The sequence below is a fragment of the Zingiber officinale genome, chromosome 10B (assembly GCF_018446385.1).
Source record: "Zingiber officinale cultivar Zhangliang chromosome 10B, Zo_v1.1, whole genome shotgun sequence".
NCBI classification, from domain to species: domain Eukaryota; kingdom Viridiplantae; phylum Streptophyta; class Magnoliopsida; order Zingiberales; family Zingiberaceae; genus Zingiber; species Zingiber officinale.
In genome coordinates, this window is record NC_056005.1 from 13,787,572 (window position 1) to 13,808,993 (window position 21,422).

Consider the following 21,422-nt stretch of genomic DNA (forward strand, 5'->3'; position numbering starts at 1 on the left):
GCTCAGGTAGTGGCCACTTGCTTGTCGCGCCAAAAATATCATAATATCCAGCACTGACTGACCAAGGAGATGAAGACGTCCGTGGTGTCTTGCCCATCGTCCAATAGGGCATACACATTGTTGGACTGTTTCCAATGGCAACCGCTTAACGAACATTTCTGCTTGTCGCTGTAGATTCTTTTTTAAAATGGGTGGAAGCCGAGCCGTTAGCAAAGATAACTAAGCAGATAGTTATCAAATTTGTCTGGTAGAACACCTTGTATCGGTTCAGTATCCCCCGCCGGCTCATCTTAGACGGCGGGAGGTAGTTTGCCAGTTAGAGGCTCAGGGAGTGGTATGAAGGCTATGGTATTCAGCAAGCCTTCATCTCAGTGGCATACCCCCAGAGCAATGGCCAAGCAAAAGTCACTAATTGGGAGATTCTCAAAGGTTTACAGGCTCGGCTCGACCACACAGGAGACAGCTGGGTCGATGAGCTCCCCAACGTCTTGTGGGTCCTTCGCATGACTCCAAAGGAGGTGACTAGTGTAACACCATTTCATCTAGTGTATAACGGTGAAGCATTAGTCCCGGTGGAAGTCGGAGTAGAATCCGATCGGGTGAAACTCTATGATGAGGGGAACGCCGAGCGAAGGCTTATGGAACTTGATTTGGTGGACGAGGCGCTAGATAAGGTTCCTATTCTATTGGTGGTGTACCGGCAGTGGATGAAGCAGAACTACAACTGGAGGGTGATCTCGAGGTCCTTCCAAGTCGACGATCTGGTGTGGAAGAGAATAAAGTCGGTCGGTGATGTCACCAAACTCGAAGCCCTATGGGTGGTACCCTACAAGATCGTGCAAAAGCTTCGCTCGGGAGACTACTATTTAGAGGACGAAGACAGAAGACAGCTCGAGCGGCCGTGGAATGCGAATCATCTCCAACCCTATAGGGTCGAGTGAGAGGTGCGTGAATAAATATAAATGTACCTGTATAAGTGCATGTATGGCTTCTGGATGCAGGATAAATATGAATAAAATCACGAGTGTTCCATACTCTTGAGCCAATGGGCTAAGTTAAAAGTCAAGTGACGACTATAAACCCTAGTCTGTCGAGCGCCGACCTTAAACCCTCGTCTACGTTAGCGGTCGAGCGATGACCTTAAACCCTCATCTTCATCGACGGTCGAACGATGACTTTAAACCCTCGTCTTCATTAATGGTTGAGCGGCGACCTTAAACCCTTGTTTTCATCAATGGTTGAGCGGCGATCTTAAACTCGTGTCTATGCATTTCAATTGTCGAGTGGCGATGTTAAACCCCGATCTTTGTCAACAGTCGAGTGACCACTTTAAACCCGAGGTTACAATAAAAAATGACTGATCGACTGCTTTAAAGCTAAGCCTACTACAAATAAAGATGATCGACAAATATAACGTCGTTAATCGGTAGTCCATGGAGCCACACTTAAGAAATTTTTCGCAAAAACGATAGTGGTTCGTAGTCCTACTTGAAGCAGAGTGGAGATCAATGCATAAAAGGAAAAGCACGCCGAACAAGCGATCTTCCATTAACACTTAGAAAAATTCTAAGGAGCAATACAAAATGAGACAAAAAATTCTAAGGAGTAATATGAAATTAGACAAGATTCATAGGAGTGGGTTCACTCGAGGTAATCTAGTACATCGTCGGGCAGCGACTCGGTCATCTTGTCCTGGCTGATGACCTTGTTTGTCAAAGATGTTGGGATATAGCCGCCGCCCTTCAGCTGGTCGAGCGTCCCATCGATGGCAAGGTTGAAAAGACGGAGCGCCCGGTCGGTGAGCTAGTCATTGAAGGCGTTTGAGCGGAGGTAATATTGTTTCATGAGCTCGAATTGGCTAGACTCAGCACCTTGATAAACCTCGAGGGCCACTCGGGATGCTTCCAGGTCCGCCTTCAACTTGGCCATCTCCTCATCCTTTGCAGCAAGCTGGGTCTTCGCGGTGGAGCGCTCAACCGATCGACTCTCCCGTTCGGCATTCAGGGAGGTCTCCGCCTCCTTCAGTCTCTGAGCCAACGCCCGAAACTCCTTGATCTTGATTTCCAAATCCTTGATAGCTCGAAGCTTCCTGGTTCGAGTGGATCTTCGCTTCGAAGGAGGTGGCCTGCTTGTTGAGCCTCGCTAGCTGCGTTGCCTGCACGACACTCTTGCCCTTTTCTGCCTCCAGCAACTCAGAGCTCCTCAGCATGTCGGCCTTTAATTGGGTCACTTCGGCGCTCATCTGCTACAAGTGTGCTTGTGAAGCAGATGATTGGCCGCTTGGAGCACATAGCTCCTGGACTTCGTACTCCAAATAGGCGAGTATGTGACACATGGCCAGACTCTCCATCCAGAACTGCAGCAACAAGAAAATTGTAAAATGCTGAACGGATAAAAAGTAAATGCAAAAACAGTACACATACCCTAGTGGGCATATGGATGTGACTGTTGGCGAGCTCCCTAGGAGAGATGACGGTCGCACGGGCCCGAGTATCGGTCCATATCTGTGTGAGCGACCCTTGGATCCTTATCTGGTGATCGGGGGTGAGGGACGTCGGGTCGTCTGCACTACAATACTCGTCGGTCAGCAAATGGATAATCGTCGTTATTTGCCTCTAGCTGCTCGGGCCAAAGGTGTTTGAAGGCGCCCTTCCTAAAGACAGAGAAGTCGGAACTAGTCGGATCTAGGACACTTGGGCCGTCGGCAAAGATGGTGGTATGAAGGCGACCGACGACGCGTAAATTGTCCTCTGAGGTAGCATAGACAACGAGGGTGTCCGATTGGATGATCTGGAAGCACGGAGCTCTGCGACTCCCTACTCGAGAGGAGGAATAAAAGTTTCACCCCGCTCAGAGGAGGATCAGGAGATGACTGGTGTGCAAGGTAGAAGTTGTAAATCGGGAGGGCCCTTCCGCTTGGTGTCTCTTGCGATGTCACAGCAGTTCACCGGAAGTAGCTGACTCCGAAGCCATCGCGATCGGAAGCATTGACAGTCGTTCTGGAGGAAGGTCCGCTGTGTCAGCCGCTGTATCACTCGGCGCGGTTGGGTTTCTCCCACAGCTGGTCGGTGCTTGCATCCCCTCGACTTCTCTGAGTGAATCCAAGTGAGAGTCGACTGGCTGTAGGCCACGACTCTCCAACTCGGCCACGACCACAGCGTTGATCTCTGTATCCGTGAGCTTGCACTTGTCGGTCAGACGTGCTCGCAACATGATTCAAGCTGCAAAAGAGGAGGAAAAATTAGTTAGATTCAAAGATTGGGGAAAGAAAGAGTATACCTAAGCTGGACGGAAGCTTTGTGTGGATCGGACTCAAGCATAACACATAGAAGACGCCCTCTAGCAACAACTTATGGATGTGGTACTTTTGACCGGACAAGCTTGAGGCTGCTTGGAGATAGTCCGATCGGCTTTTGTACTTCTTGAGCAGTGGTGAGTTTGTCACTTCTAACTACCAGCTAGTCGAAAAATCTGGCCGCTCGGGAAAGCGAATGAAGAAGTAGTGGTCCCTCTAATGCTTATTGAAGGACGACATTTTATCAAAGAAAAACAAGCCCACTCGGGGTTGGAACAAAAAGATCCTCGGCTCGGATAGTTTTGGGTAATAGAAGTAATGGAAGAGCCGAGGAGTCAAAGGAATGTCATGCAAGCGGAATAAAACTACGACCCCGCACAATCACTACAACAAAAATGGCTTTTCGCAGCACGCAAATTCACTTTTCGCAACGCGCATTGCGCGCTGCACAGTTAAAAGCTGTTGAAAGTCATAAATTATTCACGGCGTGCTTTTGCGCGCTGCGAATAGTATTTTCCGCAGCGCGCAAAGCACGCCGCGGATACTATTATCCGCGGCGTGCTTTGCGCGCTGCGGATAGTATTTTTCGCAGCGCGCAACGCACGCCGCGGATACTATTATCCACGGCGTGCTTTGCGCGCTGCGGATAGTATTTTCCGCAGCGCGGAAAGCACGCCGCGAATAATAGTATCCGCGGCGTACGTTGCGCGCTGTGAAAAATACTATCGACAGCGCGCAAACGTATGCTGTTAATGGTCTTAACTATATTAAAAAAAATTGACAAAAATAATAAATTAAAATTTTACGACAAATTTAGTACAAATCAAATCCATACAGAATTAATAAAAGTCATAGCTTTTCATTATACCACAAAAACTCAAAACATCTAAAACAATATATGAAATCTCTAACAAACTAGCAATTACATAACAACAATTCAACTTACAATCCAAACAAATTAGTATAATATGTATCAATCACACAATACTATAAATTAGATAATCATGCGACCGTGCTTCCTATTGCATCATCGAGAAACTGCATTTCATCATTTGGTCGAATTAGGTCCACCTGAAATTGAACACATGTACCAACTCACAAGTAAAAAACAGCTTGAACACATGTACAAGGAGGTACAAAAAAAACATTTTAGGCTGTATAAATAGAGATCTTAAGTATAAATTCTTATGAAAAACAAGATCAGTGAAATAAAATACTAAAGGAATCTAAAATGAGTGGACATGCTTACTATTTTCTCTCCAACAGCTTGAGTACTAGGCTCCCCATTTTTTTTCTTGTGACCTTCAATCCAAACTTGCAATCTTGTAATTTTTGTATCTACCAGACTTGTCTTTTCCTTAAATATAGAAATATATACAAAATCATTACGACACAATTCAAAAGATACATATATACAAAATTAAAAATAATTACCATAATGTGAGTCAAACGAGCATAACCTACCTGAATGGAGAAGTCTCAAATCCTGTTAAGGCACTACCGCAACAAATCTACTGATATTTTGAGCTGGAAAATCCAAATTGGATACATTTCAGCTGTTACCGATAAGAATTAAATCCACGTAATTATTTAACAAAGAACATACAAGAAACTAAGACGGAAAAGTGAAATTGTTCGACCAGAAGGAACAACAATTACATAATATCTTTCCGATCTTGTAGCAGCAAATCAAACTCGGAAAAGCAAGTAGCATGGAAGTTCCATCTCAGATATGCTCGTTGAGAAGAACTACCTTAGCACAAATCATGGAGCTTTCTAGATATGTAGCAAGCCAACAGAGAGCAAGCCAACACTCAGACGCCATCACAATTCAAGACCAAACACTACTGTGCGGAAAAGAATTAGTGCTATCAATTCAACAGTACATTAAAGACATGAATCTAGTGGCAGACTTATATATAACATGCTTGCGAATACAAGTAAATACCTCTTCGTTCAAAACACAATTTGAAGATTATCTAGGTCTATGTATGTCATCTTAGGGTCCTCTGCCATTTTAGTATCAAATAGAGGAGTAGCCAGCTTGGGAGGGTTCTAAACAAAGGTGAATCACTCATTAAGACAAAAAATCTCCAAAACAATCAAACATGCAAGTTAACTTTTTGATTACCAAGAAAGAAAATCACATATAAAAAATTGATTCCTACATCATTATATTTTAAACAAATAAATATCATGTATTATTCACACAAGTTTTACAAAACTTGTAATTACAAAACTTGAAAAAACCTATCATTATATTTTAATAGGTAGAGGTAACTGACAAAGTTTTTCCTTGGTATTATGTCCTTCCATCATGTAATTGCCACAAAGTTAATTTTTTTTATGGATAACAGTATATAAATATGATTATTCTTTGGCCTGTGCCAAACAGATTTGCTATTGTTATAAGAGAGATAGTTTAATAAACTAGATTGCAAATGAATCATAGAGATTGCAGGAACCTAAGTTGAAAGAAAATGTTTAATATGCCATCAAGATAATATACATACTAAACCTAGAACTCTATCATAGAACAAAACAAAAAAGATATTAAAAAAAATAAATAAATAAAGTATGGAAAACCTAGAACTCTATCATAGAACTCTTATCCTAATTGTTAGAAAAAGAAGTAGAAACATGGGAGAATTAGGATATACACAAACCTAAGAGGAGATGAACTCTTATCCATTAGATTAATTCTAAACTAAATAAATCTACACACAATCAACAACTAATTACAACATGTATCAACTAATGATATACCAATCATACTAGCTGATCTAGTAATCCAATTAACCCTAATTCCTACACCTTACCTCAAATCACATATTTCTGATCTTAATTAGGAACCAAAGAAGAACTCTGGAAGGAGTGTTGCTTGAACAACGTCAGCTGGAATCAATGATCACCACAGAAGAGATCAGATCAGAATCTCATAACCATCCTTCTAGCCTCTTCCCGGCAGCTCAAGAACACCTCCCTGATACCAACATCTCCAAATCTGTAACCTAATTCAACCGAAAAGAAGAAGAAGATCGGTAACAGAGAAGAAGACCTAAGCTTACCTCAATCGGTTGTCTCCAGAAGGTATCGCCCAATCCGATCCACTTTGAGGAGCCATGGATCGTTATGTGAACAGCTCAAGAAGGAGGAAACGAAGGGGCAATCGGTCGGAAACAACCAAAACCAAGCCCTCCACCGTGCCCTAGCCACCTAGCCATCGTCGCTCACGCGTAAGAACCGGCCGAGGAAGGGATCGCTCCATCGGAAGAGCTTGGACAGCGTCAGCACCTTCAAGAATCCGGCGATGGTCCTCAGGCGACACTAAGAGGCCCAGATCGTCGGAAAGCAGTTGCCCTCTGTCGGCGTCGGGTGCGTCGGATCTTCCGCGTGAGAGAAGAGAGAGATCGGACTGAGAAGGAGAAGGGTTTCGGCTGGATCTGAGCTTAAGGGTCGATTCCGGCAGAGAAAAGATCGCCGGAGCTGAAGCCTTGCTCCATCGGCGTCGATCGTCCGCGAGAGAGAACAGAGAAGAGAGGGAAGTCGGGTCGCGAGGGGTTGGGGAAGAAAGGTTCGGCGTTTGGGAAATTGGGAAAGAAAATAAGGAAAAAGGATTATATAAATAAAATATTTCCTCATTTAAATGAGTATCTCAAATCGGCATTATCCGCGCCGTCAATTTGTCCCCTTAAACCCCGTCGTACGAGCTCCGAAAAATTTCCAGAAAGTTTCTAAAAATTCTGGAAAAATTTTATAAAGTTATTTCTCAAATAACCTTATTATTTAAATTTTTCGATATCTTACAGCGTGCAGCGTGAGAAGTTTTTCGGCGCCATAGGGAAAAGTGCGGAGGGTGTGACAAGTGCGGACGAGGGTTTGGATTTTTGCTAAGGCTAATTATTAATAGATTAAACTAATTATTAATGGATTAATAATGACATTTATTAGAAATGTCAAGATAAAGGATCTAACATGATATTTTATTTTATTTTTGTATTATTTTTAAATAAATGTCATTATAAGTTATTTATTATGACACTTAGAAATAAGTGTCATTAAGATAATATCACAATAGATCAATTTTCCTGTACTGGGAGAGGAAGCGGCGATGGCTTCGGCGGCTTTGATCCGGTTTATGTTTTTAACCTAGCATTTTTTTTTTATTTTAATTGTGTTTTTTTACTTATTACATTTTTATTTAATTACTTACTTTAAATTTTTCTTTTCTTATTTTTTTTAACCATGTTTATTATTGATCGACTTTTGGGGTTGGATGTATTTTTTTATTATTTACATATTTTTGTTTAATTTATTTTTTTTAAAGATAACTATCTTTTAAACTATAATTTAAAAAAAATTAAATTTGGTCAAAACATGCTGGGTCAAAACATATTCCTTTTAATCATGGTTGTAAATAATAATTTATTATTATTATTATTTTTTAAACTAATCGCAGCATGCTGCATGCCGTTAATAATTTTAAAAAGTATTCGCAGCGTGCTTATTTTTGCATGCCGTTATTGTTATTAAATATTTATAGTATTAACGACATACTTTTAATGTGCGCTGTTAATATCTAGACGTAATTTTTTTCCTTCTTTAAGTTTATACTATTAATAGCGCGCATCAATATGCACGCCGTTAATAATACTATTAACGGCGTGCTTTTAATATGCGCTGTTAATAGCAAGCTGCGAAAAGTTATTTTTGTTGTAGTGAATAGTCGAAAGGAGTTCGACACTAATTGATTAAGAGAAATACGAAAATATTTTACAAACTGTGAAGAAGAAAGGGTGGACAGGGAACTACAGACCGATGGTGAACTGATTCTTAAAGAAACACAAAAACCTGGTGGAGGGGTGTGCGACCAATCGTACGCGGAAGGAATGACAACTTCGTAGTCAGATGGAAACTCATAGATGGATTTCAGACTTTCAATATCGTCCCTGTTGAACCTGGAATTGATGGAAGTATACCAGAGCCCAAGGATAGGGATAGGAGGTTTTGAGGAACTGGCCATTGAAAACAGAGGCGAGGAAGAACAATGAACATATTCAAATGAGAAAAAGTAAAGGAGCTTACGAGAAAGATTGTCGGAGAAGAAGAAGCAGCGAGTTGTCGTGGAGAAAGCTTGAAGATGGAAGTGTGAGGATGGAAGAAGATGGCGATGCACGCGGGTTTATAAGCCTTGCGGCCGATCGACTTGAGCGGTCCGATCCAAGGTTGCGGCAAACTAGGAGAAGATCCAGCCGTCGAATTTAAAAATGCATATGTCACATTGCCAATGAATATCTGTCTGCCACGTTAAACGTGCGGTGGTAGAAAGGGGGGCACATGGTGTTCAATCACCAGGAGTCATTAATGAAGCTTAATTAAAAGGTATAACCATGTGCTTGGCTATAATAATCGAAGATTTGCACGGGCTTCAAGAAATCTGGATGATATCAAGACATTCAGCCATGGAGGCGCAAGGAAAGAAGAAAATTCACTAAGTGTTGTCGTTCACCGTCTTGACTAGGTACAGATAAAGGATTAGCACACGACTGAACGACCGAGGCATAATTTGCTTTGAAAGACGTGGTCCGAGCAACAGTTGCGGGCTTAGCCTGGCAATATAAAGCCGAACGACGAAACTGTGGAAGCTGCCAAAGACTACTGGTCTAGTCAGTCGGATTTATAGTCTTTTTCAACTAGACTTGAGGGGGAGGTTTGTGATGCGACGATAGAGAGAGGCCAACTGCCAAGGTGGAGGTCAAAGTCAAGGGGGTCAACTCCTAGGTGTCAAAGGGTCGAATGGAGGACAATTGCGACGGACGGTTAAGACAGTCAAGGCTTAACCGACGGGAGACATGTCAGAGCGGACCACCCGTCCAGATCAGGATGATACATAAGACAACTGACGTTCAATACAAAGCAGCAGAACGCCAAAGGAGATAGGATAACTTGTCAAAACGGAGGAGGACCTGTTACTACACAGTTACCGCACGGAAGATCAACTAAGGTCGACAAAGTGGAGGGGTCTTGACTGAGGGGCTACTTCGCTTGGCCAAGCAACGGGACTTGGTCAAGGAGGGAGCAGAGTCCCGGCCGAGTGACTATCCCGCTCGACCAAGTAACGAAACCACTATAGTATCTCTCGACATCCTTTTAAGAGATAGTGTCGATGACATGAAACATGGTTGACATGTGGATCATACAACGGAAGTGTTTACTGTCTTGTCAGAGATATGGATGCCTTGTTAAGGTATGATATTAGAGTTACTTTCCTGATAGGTCCTTTCATAGGATGTATTGGAGAATGCACCTACACCTCGAGAAGCATGCACGTTGCCTACCAGGACTCAATATAAAGGGGGGTCCATCATCGATGGAGGTACGCGTTATTACTATTTGATGCTAGTTCTACTGTTGCTCCACTTCTTCTACAGTAGAGGGTCAACGCCGAAGACTTCTTCCATTGCTTAGCACTGATATTATTTGTTTTATAGAGCGGAACGAAATCTACCGTCGATCAATGAAGCTACCGTATCCATAATTTTTCACCTTTCCATCTTCAGATAAAATCATTAAATAAAAAATGTCATAATTCTAAATAATCATATATTATAAATGTGTAGTTAACGATAATCTAAATATTTCTAGCTGCTGATGATGTTGATGATTCTGGTGAGGTGACACCTAAAAGTACGTATTAAATAATTATAATAATATTGCCTTAGTTTTATTCGCCATTGTATTTTTGTATTTTAATTTTTTAAACCAACTACTTTCGTAAAATATTAGTATATGTGATATTTTATCCCTGGGACGAAATTATAGGGTCAAAATTTGATGCATGATGACGCTAAAGTAAATGTCACCTTAGTATATGTGATATTTTTCTACAATAAATATATTTATAGGAAAATAATTACGAGTTATAAGTGTTAAAAATTTACAAATTGTATACGTATTTTTCATATATGTATAGAGCACGGTGTTACCCTATATACCCGGTCGGAGGATGATTATCGATGACTCTATGTGAATCTGGATAACTGAGTGTGGTTCGAACGTCCAGATTCATAGAGAGTTATCCATGAGTTACCCATCGACTGGAGTGTGCAGGATAACACATTATATACATGGTTTCAGGGACCCAGATTTCATTTTATTTTATTTTCAATACTAACGGTTCTTTTATAAAAAACAAAATAATACTCCTAAAAATAACAATATTATCTAAAAAGGAAGCATAAATTCTAGAAGAAAAATTTTATCGACTTAAATCAGTATAATTTAATCTCTAAATTTTAAAATCTTAAATGTTAAATGCATATAATATATCAGTGAGTATCTAAAATTTTTATTTTAAAACACTATAACCTAAAGTCTGAATTCCAGACGAAAAATCTTATTTGCTCATATCTATTATAATTCGATTTCTAAATTCTAAAATTTTAAACTCTAAATACATATAATATATTATAAAAAAATTTAAAAAAAAAATTTATTTGACTCCAAGCAGTTGGACCTCAATCTAGATGCTTAGATTCAATTAAGATACCCTAGATATCCACATAAGCGAGTATATATATATATCAACCTTTGAGACATGGATCAAAATCTAATTTAAATATTTATTCGACAAATAAAAATATTAAAAAAAAATTAGTGAATGTTTTTTTAAAGCAAACACATCTTCAGCTTTATAAACACCTACGAAGTTGCAATAAGATGATAACATATGTTCTAAAGTAGGACCAATTGCTCTAGCTGGGGCATAGGCTGATATTGACAGGATGCGTCTCTTATATGAGATTCAAGTCGAAATTTAACATATTCAAGCATGCCTCCATCTATACTTTGGCATCTGTACTAATGATTAATAATCATTCATGATTTATCTCTCCCGTGTTGATATAAAAATAAATTAACAAGATCACTGTGGGCAAGTCAAAATTTAACATATTCGAGCATGCCTCCATGATGTCTTCTTGATATTTTAGATATTTAAGGATAGAATCTAACTAAATTAATAGATAATTATTTTTAATGGATGATTAATTTAAAAATATTAAGTTGATGGACCATCTTTCATCAACACTTTCTAATTTTTTATAATTATCAGTAGAAATTTTCATAAGAATGAATCAGATCAACCCATAATTAATCAACATATTAAATATATAATGACAGCTAAAATAAATAAAAATAATCGCCCGTCTCTTAAGTTGGGAAAGGCAGACTTGGTCGATTGTCATTACAAACATAATTCATATTTTATTTAAGTATACTAAATATATTAGAAAATAATAAATTTACTATTCCGTAAATTGTAAAAAAATAAAAAAAATACACCATATTTATAAAATATTTTAATAGATGTAAAAATTTGATTTAAGTATATATGCAAAATTTATTCATTAACAATCATTTATTAAAATGAATATAGAATCCAAACCTATTTTATCTTTAACTAATTGAATCTTTAAGAGTTCAATTTCTATTAAAAATATACCTAACTAACTAGATGGTGCCCGACTTAAGAATATACATCATTAAAACCTTTGACACTTTATTATAATATTTACTCTAAATAGTAAAATTGAGGGAGATGAATCGGATGCAAGTTGGATCTCCTATTGCATACTATATTATATTTTTAGCGTGTGTTTTATTTATTTTATTATTATTATTTTCAGCACTTTATCATTTTAGTAGTATTGTTCACATGCTCACTCATAATTTAACTTTATGTTTAAATGTACGTACTTCGAAAGAATAATTCCAATGGAGATTAATTAACAACCATCTTTATTTTAAAAGGATTTTTAATTTTTAATTTTTAATTTTTATTTAAAAATCAGAGGTTCTAATTTTACGGCTGATTTGGTAAAGCGTTTAGTAATTTGATTATATCTAATAAATATTTATATATTTTTTTTACTCGTGTAAAGCTTCTTCTTCCTTTCCTTATAAATAGCAGAAGACACGGCGCTTCAAATACACCGTTCCATCTGTAACGCAAGTAGAAGAGAGAGAAAGAGAGAGAGATTTGTCCCTCGCTTCTTCCTCTTCTCCTCTTCTTACGTTTACAGTGGGAAGAAAGACACCAATCGAGCGAGATGGAGGCCTATGAACTCATTAAGGGAGAAGAAAACGCCGCCGCCGCCGCTTCTCAGGCGCTGGAGGACCTAGAGGCCGGTCGCGACGCCTCGCAGAAGAAGGATAAACCTTCCGCATCCGCCTTCGCCACGAGGAACCGCCTCGTCTCGCTCGACGTATTCCGGGGGCTCACCGTCGCGGTAAACACACCTCCAGATCCACATTGTTTCCTTTTCGGGCTCCCCTGTTTCTTTTTCTTCCTTCCATTACTGATTTATTAAGTAAGATACTTAAAACTTGTGATCATTTTTGGAGTTATCACAGCTGTGCCTACATTTTGGAAATCGTAGGGGAAGACAATTTTCTGAGATTTGCTATTTTTGATATTCATTTTTTAATAAATTTAATAAACTTGTCATTCAATCGAATCCTATGGATTTGATTTGATCGATAAAATTATATTCTCTTTTTATTGCCTCGCCTTGTTTATTCTTTGTTCCTTTATCTGCTATTTTTTCATTCTAGTCAGGATACTGAACAAAAAGTTTTTTTTTTAAATGTTTTGAAGAAAAATAAATTAGAATTGCCGACTGATTCGCGGATTTATTGTGATACACTGTTTAGAGTACTAGAATTGCATTTTTGGTTATTCGGATAGAAATAAAATAAGTTGAATTTGGAAGAACATAACGCATTTATTTTCTTTCCTCCAAATAAAAACGGAGTAAAAAAGACAGAGTACGATGGGGAGACAAAGGGAAATTGTAGTTTAGAGAGAGCACAGTAATCAGAGCAGATAAATATTTTAATTTGAATAGCCATAAATGTACTTTAATTCATCAACTATTATTATTCTGAATCATACTTATGTCACTAAAGATACAATATTAAATGAGGAATCTTCATCTTCAGTATGATGTCACATTTTACCAAAATTATCAGCTATGGCTGTCCCTTGCTTCATGGCACACTCACCTCCAGTAAGAAACACATAATCTGACAGTCCTAACATTTTGTCTTGTATAACTTTCTGATTTTATTTCTTGAGGACTTGCAGTGTCGATTGATAATGATGCTTAGGATGCCCTTCACTTTTTGTACCATTTGCTCGTTGCATATCTTTTTTTTCTATCTAAACCCTTTGAGTAATTTCAATAGTGTAGGTCTACTGCCTCTGCTCGATTGCCACAGGGTCAAATGTTCCTTCTTCATTTGCAGACTTGTGAAAATAAGACTGCTGCTAAACTACCCCAAACATGGCCTATTTTTCCATCAAAGGAAGGAAGCTTTGTGTTTTAACAAATAATTTAGTTTTTTTTAATCTCAATTAGGGGGATTTTTAAGCCAATTCTGAATTTTCTGAAATACTGCACACACTTGCACTCAGATCATCTTCCCTTCGCTCACTATAAACATTTCTTACCAAATTATCAAAAAACATACATAAAGTCAGTGTTCTCATCTGTATTATATAAATTTACTCTAATTTTGACTAAATCATTCTTATCATCAGATATCATTCTTCTCTGTTCCGTCATACCATATGCATAAATTTGTTTAATGACAGTAATGACCAACAAATCTCTTTATGCAGCTCATGATATTTGTAGATTATTCTGGAGGATTTCTTCCGGCCGTCGATCATTCTCCTTGGAATGGCATTGCACTTGCTGATTTTGTCATGCCATTTTTCTTGTTTATAGTGGGAGTTGCACTTTCCCTCGCGTATAAGGTAAGCCATGCAGTTTCACAAAATTCCTAATCCTTCGGTTTGAAGCATCAATTTCTGTAAACTGAAAAATAAGTTTGCTTAGTAATTACTGTGTGTTAAAGAATCAAAGTCAGTTTTTTTTAATACAAAAACATGCTATCTACTTTCAAATTTTTGTTCAGAGAGTCCCAAACAAAGTTGTCGCAACCAAGAAGGCGATACTCAGAGCCTCAAAGATGTTTTTTGTAGGTCTTTTTGTCCAAGGTATACAACTCTTTCATTTTGCATGCCTAAATACATTATTCATATATTTGGATTGTTCATATGATGTTATTGCATTGAGTGTAGGTGGATATTTTCATGGTCTTCACAATTTAACTTATGGAGTGGACATATCAAAAATCAGATGGATGGGAGTACTACAGGTAGGATATCCACCATTGCTAAATTTAATTCCTTTTTGGCTATGAACTCATTAAGCTTTATAATGCTTAGAACAAAATATGTATTTTTCTAATGCTTCAATTTCATTGTCCACACCAAATAGACATGTGCTATCTTTTCCTTAGAAAAGCCCACATTATGAACTAAATTAACATTCAAAATGTGATATGAGGTAATGGTTTGGGGCTTTTAAAAGCTATGTTCAAAAGGTCATAATATGTAAATGTTATACATTTTTTTTTTGCGAAAACAGCATTATGTGAACGTATAAGTTGATTTGATCAATTAGAGTGATCTTTATTGCAGAGAATTGCAGTAGCCTATTTGTTTGCTGCTATGTGTGAAATCTGGCTCAAAAGTGATGATAATATCAATTCTGAAAGTTCAGTATCTAGGCCTGGCAAACTTCAATTGTAAGTGTATGCTAAAAACTGCAACATTTTCAAACAACAATTTTAGTGCATGATCCTATCACAAATCAATAAATAAGCAGTTTTTGTTTCATAAACTTGAGATGCTTTAGTGATTACAGAATGTGCTTAATTATTAAAATAAAACTAGAAGAGATTCTTTTTTGACCAGGCAATTTTCATTTACATCCAACTTCTTTTGGCATAGGTTGCTGTGCTTGATTCTTGCTTCCATTTACACGGTTCTATTATATGGATTACATGTTCCTGATTGGCAATATGAGATACCTTCTGAAGGTTCCACAACCAAATCCTTCGTTGTAAGAATCACTTTGTTATATTCCTTGTATAAAGATTTCCAAGATCTGTTTTTCACATTCTAGTATCCACTTTCCTCAAACCCAGGTGAAGTGTGGGGTGAGGGGTGACATAGGGCCTGCATGCAATGCTGTGGGAATGATTGATCGCAAAATCCTCGGCATCCAACATCTTCATCGTCGCCCTGTTTACGAAAGAACCAAGGTTTTATTCACCTACATCACTCATGTGTCATGAAGAAATCCTTTTTTCTTCCCTTTTATTTGATCACATCTAATTCCATGATCTTTCTTCAGCAATGCAGCATTGATTCGCCTGCAAGTGGCCCCCTTCCTTTTGATGCTCCTTCATGGTGCCAAGCTCCTTTTGATCCTGAAGGACTACTCAGGTCAGCAGTTGCATGCACTTCCCTAATTGTCATTAGTGCCCACTTTCCACACTCATTTTTGGGGAACTTATAATGGTACTAATTCAATGATACAGCTCTGTCATGGCAATTGTTACTTGCTTGATTGGGTTGCAATTTGGGCACGTAATTATACAAATGAAGGTACTACTTGTTAAATCTGATCATATCAAGAACACATGTGAGTTCACAGTGTGACACCCTGACTATTGTTGCAGCATCACTATGATAGAATCATCCATTGGGTTATTCCTTCATTGTTTCTGATTGCATTGGCCTGTATCATGGAAGCCACTGGTATAGACTGATATTCATCTTTATGTTTTTGACGTCATTTTGATTACGTTGAGACTTAAACTTCCAACTTTGTAATCGAACCTTTTATTCGAATCATAGGAATGCAAATCAACAAGTCTCTATACACAGTAAGTTACACTTGCATCACTGCTGGGGCTGCAGGCATGCTGTTCACTGCAACATATGTGTTGGTTAGAAAGAAACTCCCTTTCTTCCATATCCCAACATTTCTATCTTTATCAAAAAAGAGATCAAATTCTGAGACCCCACTGTTCTTGATGCCTGCAGGTTGATGTGTTTGGCTACAGGAGGCCAACCCTCGCTATGGAATGGCTGGGGAAGCATGCACTCATGGTGTATATTCTCATAGGCTGCAACATTTTGCCTATTCTTGTTCAGGGATTCTACTGGGAGGAGCCTCGGAACAATCTGGTGAGCAAAGTCGGATTTCAATAGTCTTTTTGGTTTCTTTTTGTGATTGCTGACTAAAGAATGGATGTTGAATTGTTCTCTGTTCCTTGATTTTGATCAGTTGAGGCTCATTGGCATTCACTAGACCTTAATCACCAAGCTTTTGTGAAGATATAGGATCTGCTTTTCTTTTAAGAAGCTTGCTTTTGGTGCAAGTTCTCCACATCACAGAACAAAGTTTCTTCTGGACCCGTGAAGTTTTTCCTTCCCCCTTTTTTAAGAAGGATAAAGTTAAACTTAGTAGAGGAACTGCTCTATGCCTCCTCAGGAAATGTTAGATGTACATACAATGTAATAAGCATTTTGATTTATGATGTGAAAACTAGAGTTTGATTTATATAGCTGTTTATTTTGTTGTTTACTTAAACTTTGATCTCTCCATCTTTCTGAACATAATAGATTTAAGTTTATAATGTGAAAACTAGAGTTTCCGTAAGAACTAAGAAACACCACAAGTTTTTTTTTTTTTTGGGGTATTGACGTCTTTTATTTGTTTAAGTCAAATGAGCTCTTCTAACAAAAAATTGAGCATCCCTTATATTAAAAATATCGTTAGATTTAATGTTATTGTAGAAACTACTGGTTAACTTCTATAGCGTATAGAGTATTGACTAGTTTTTACAATATGTAGAAGTTAGTCGGTAGCTGTTACACATTGTAATAGTTATATATTAGTTTCTATCTATTTGATCATGATTATATTATGCTCATTTGAAATCTAATAAATATATAGAGTTAATTTGCTCATTGAAATATTATTTTAATTATATTATTATTCAGAAATTAAATCAAAACGATATAAAATTGGTAGAAAGATAACAATTAATTTCTATAATTGTAGAAGCCAGAGAAGATAAAGTTACTAGTTTCTTTATAATTTAAAGGATTATAAAGAAATGTTCATTCGACTTTAATAAGAAATGAAACGCTCATCTGAGAATGTAAATGATGGGCAGTAATTTGATTTTTATTTTTTGTCCCTGCTTTGAGATTTTTTTTGGAAGTTATTTAATTTGCAATATTATAACGATAAATCGATTTTAAAGATACTCGTTGACTTTAAATCTAAATTTAATTCCAATTAGTGAGAGAATAAATCAAGACAAAAAAGGGTTAATAGAAATATTTAAGATGATGGACCGACGCCGACGTTTAACAATAATTAAAATTAAAAAAACGATTTATTTGATGATTTTGAAGAATAAAAAGGCACCAGCATTGGAATTTTCTGTTTCTCCTCTGTTTCCTCCTTCTTCTTCTTCCCGGCGGGAATAGTTTTATAATAATAATAATTATTATTATTATTTTCTTCTGAAAACGACTCGATTAAATCAAGGAGTTGACTGGCATTATTATAGGGCGGAGACCGTGTTATAACGGTTCTCCGGTCGTTCTGTGATAAATCATCGTCCGCCGCCGCTCTGCTGCCGGAGAAGGAAACTAAAGGACGACCGGCGACGCGTTCCGGGGAAGAAACTGAAAGAAAAGAATTCGAGGAATATCGGATCGCCAGTGCCGTTCCAAAGATTCAATCTTTAACGGTTCACCGGGCATATCAAGGAATCGACGCATCCTATTGATCAAAGTCGGTTTGTTTCTCCTCTCGTTCCTTTCGATTTGTTCTCGCATCTTTAGTTCTTCGATTCCTCTGCTCGAGACGAATCAAAACTTTTACGAAGAAGGTTCTGCCAACGTTCTCTTTAAGGCATTTGCAGGTCTGCTTATTTCAAATCTGAGTTTTTTTTTTCTCCCTACCCCTCTCCTGTAGGCTTTTATCTGAGTTTTATCCATCCATGAATTATTAGTGTAACCATTCTCCTGTGGGGTTTATCCGTCTCAGATACAGACATCTTTCTTTCGAGTATTTTGCGATATCTCTGCAAGTTTCAACCTTCCTTCAGAAAAAAAACGGTTTTCTAGATTTTGATCTCCTTGAAACGGTAACCATTAAAAGAAGGAAAATTTGAATTTTTGTGAGTTTTATTTATTCATTTTCTTCAGAGGAATAGAAAGAAACCAATTGCAGAATGCCAAGGTACAGGCCATCATGTTCTTCGTCAACTTCTATGTTGAGGAACTACCGCATTAAACGACCAGTTCTGGTGGCAAAGAGGAGAAGATCAACTACTCCAGTTTCCTCGTGGAGAGTGAACAATAGACCTTCACGTCTTACACAAGTCATTACTGAAACATCTTGGTATCGGTCATTGGAAGGTACTGCCAGGGATACTCAAGTGACAGTGTCAGCTCGGAAACTAGCAAATGCTTTTCATGCATTGAGTTTCATTTCTTCACCAATAACTGACAAGAACCAACGTGAAAGGGACTTCCCTTCTAATATGGAGATAAGAAATCACCAATCAAAGTTCAACCCTTCACGTAGCCCAATCACAGAAGTAAGCATATGGTTCCTTGTTTATTTTTCCTCTCTTTTATTTTTCCTAACTTCAATTTATGGTCGTGTTGTAGGTAGGTGATCATGGATCGAGGAATTACAATAGAATATGCAATGAGGCAAGTGAGGCAAACCCCATGGAGGTAAGCTACTTAGTATCAGTTCGTTGAAATTTTAAGTTCATGTGGTTGTTTTGATTAATAGATTATGATCCTTTGAGTGATAGCTAAGCGATTAATAGCACTATGTGAACTTAGGAACGGATGCAAGCAACCATGTTCTTACTTTTGAGAATTTTGTGAAGATCAAAGTCATATAATATTCTCTTCAGTTCAATAACAATCGCCCTACAATCTAGTAGTACTTCACAAGTAGCTACAGTTGGTTTCACAAGTAGCTACTGTTTCTACAAGAATCATTTTTTTTAATCTCAAGTGCATAAATTTCAAATATGAAAAGTTTAACGAATAGAGATAAATTTGTTAAGACCATTAACTTTCGATCCATCACTCGTGCAGCTTCAAAGATGTTTCCCAGGAATTGTTTCAGGAAGCAAGAAGTGTTTGAAGGACCTGCGAAGTTTTTTGGTGTCATCGAAAAAGCTGCTCAAGATGTTGATACGTTTTGGTGGAATCGACAAGCAGCTATCACCAGTAGTTTCTCTCGCTACAGCGGTTTCTTGTAAGCTAGACCAGGCCCTCGTCCGGGTGGATCAGTTTGTCCTTGAAAAGAATTCTGCTAACGATGAAATCAGATATCTCTTGAAAGAGCACGCAACAAGGAGGCACAAAGAACAGGAAAGAGTAAGAACTCCACTCAAATCCGTGATTGACGAGCTTGAGCTAGAAAAGAAGTTGAGAAGAGCTGAGCGGATGAACAAGAGGCTCGAAGTTGAATTAATGCAAACGAAGACCTTACTAGCAAAAACAGTTCAAGAACTCAAGAATGAGCGGAAAACAAAAGAAATATTTGAAACGAGTTACGAAATATTAAAGCGGGTCGTTGAGGATAAGAATCACGTAGAAAAACTGAAGAAAGAGTCTGCCGAGGCACTAGAGTTGGGGGAGAAGGAAATGCTTCAGCCTGCAGCTGAATGGCGTGAAGAAAAAGTTCATATGAAGTTATCTGAAGCAAAATGCCAATTTGAGCAGAAAAATTCAGCTGCAAATCGATTGAGATATGAGCCTGAAGCATTTCTTGCAGCCAAAGGGAAGGAGAAACTTGCAAGTGTGCAAACTGATGTTGCAAATTATAAGGAAAACGATTGCCACAGAATCACCAATAGAAGCGATATTGATGAAGAAGACGGCCGAGAACATAACAATGGAACTGAATCAGAAGTTAGTGATTCGCATTCCACCGAACTCGATATTAACAGTAGCTATAACCGGAGCAATGCTTGGGTAGCTGATAAAGGTGAAGATAGAAGTGCTCTAACAAACGAAAAGAACAAATTGATAGACAAAAACTTCACAGGAAACTCAAGGGCTTTAGGACCGAGGAACAAAATCTCAGATGGATACTGGATTGCTCTGCCCCACGGGCTGTTGAACTCAACAAGACAAAATCAAGCTCAACAAGATCCACTAATTAACCAAGTTTGTGCAGGATCTAAGGTCGCCGGCATGGTTGGAAGCATTAGGGAAGGCGGATCGAAGGCAAGTTTCGTTAGGAAGAACAAAGTTCACTCCTAGTTGCAGAGAACCCCAATTCAGTAATTCTTCTGTCATTGCATTCTGATATTTATCTTACAATTTTATGCTCGCTTCAATGAAAGTACCAATTTCAAAGAAGTAATCAGCGAGCGTGTGCTTGTCCGGTATCATCTGAATAAGATGATACAAACTGAATTGATCGCAAATCTGCAAGAAGCGACTGTAGTTATAAAAACATGATATCCTCAGGGAACGATATAAGCACTACTAAAACACACGGGTGGAGATAGAAGGAGCTATGGTGGGGGCTTCGTGCATGTCGCCGAAGCTGGAGCGTGGAAGTGAAGATCTTCATCGGCAACTTAGCTTAGGGAGCATTCCAGCTCTTTTGGTCCGGTGCTAAGAGCGTATACATCGTGTTTGACAAGGATGAAGAGCGTTCAAGAGGGTTTGGTTTCGTCATGTGGGCGTGGTGCCACTCCTCCGGCGAGTTACGAGGCGCGTCACAGCATCTGGAACCTACTGCACCGGCGCATGGTGGAGGAGCTACCGGAGTTTCGACTTGAGAGTTTTCCTGATGGGGAGTATCCCTGCCAACACTAAGCTCACGGTGAAAGGATGCATCTTCAACCTAGAAATGCGGGTGATCGCTGCGTCGGCTTGGACGAGCGGAGGCAACTTTCCGGAGTTCAGCTCCGAAGATCGGGGTCCTCTGATGATGGTGACGCCATGACCGATGGAGAGGCAGCAAGGGAGCTTGGTTTATAAGCTGATCCGTCGTGGACCTGAGCCGGGCCCCGCTTGCGCTTGCTCCCTTTAACACTTGGGAGGTGGCGGTAACGGAACTCCAATTGTCCACGTGGATGGTTTTCATTGGAAGCTGCCTCGGAAGCTATCTTCCCGCGCTAAAGCGGGGACTATTAAGTTAAG

General features: G+C 38.7%; 2 protein-coding genes across 2 annotated transcripts; both read left to right on the forward strand.

The window, feature by feature from the left end:
• Nucleotides 1-12,302: 12,302 nt before the first annotated feature.
• LOC122030074 (heparan-alpha-glucosaminide N-acetyltransferase-like) lies at nt 12,303-16,749 on the forward strand. The gene is made up of 13 exons (XM_042589223.1): nt 12,303-12,585; nt 13,980-14,117; nt 14,279-14,360; nt 14,445-14,521; nt 14,847-14,953; nt 15,159-15,270; nt 15,356-15,472; nt 15,565-15,656; nt 15,752-15,818; nt 15,893-15,971; nt 16,071-16,162; nt 16,260-16,403; nt 16,504-16,749. Exons 1-13 carry the CDS (start codon nt 12,406-12,408, stop codon nt 16,525-16,527), a joined length of 1,311 nt encoding a protein of 436 aa, XP_042445157.1. The 5' UTR covers nt 12,303-12,405; the 3' UTR covers nt 16,528-16,749.
• Nucleotides 16,750-18,469: 1,720 nt separating this feature from the next.
• Nucleotides 18,470-20,531, forward strand: LOC122028954. Its single transcript, XM_042587925.1, has 3 exons — nt 18,470-18,838; nt 18,912-18,980; nt 19,356-20,531. Exons 1-3 carry the CDS (start codon nt 18,470-18,472, stop codon nt 20,529-20,531), a joined length of 1,614 nt encoding a protein of 537 aa, XP_042443859.1.
• The last annotated feature ends 891 nt before the right edge of the window (nt 20,532-21,422 follow it).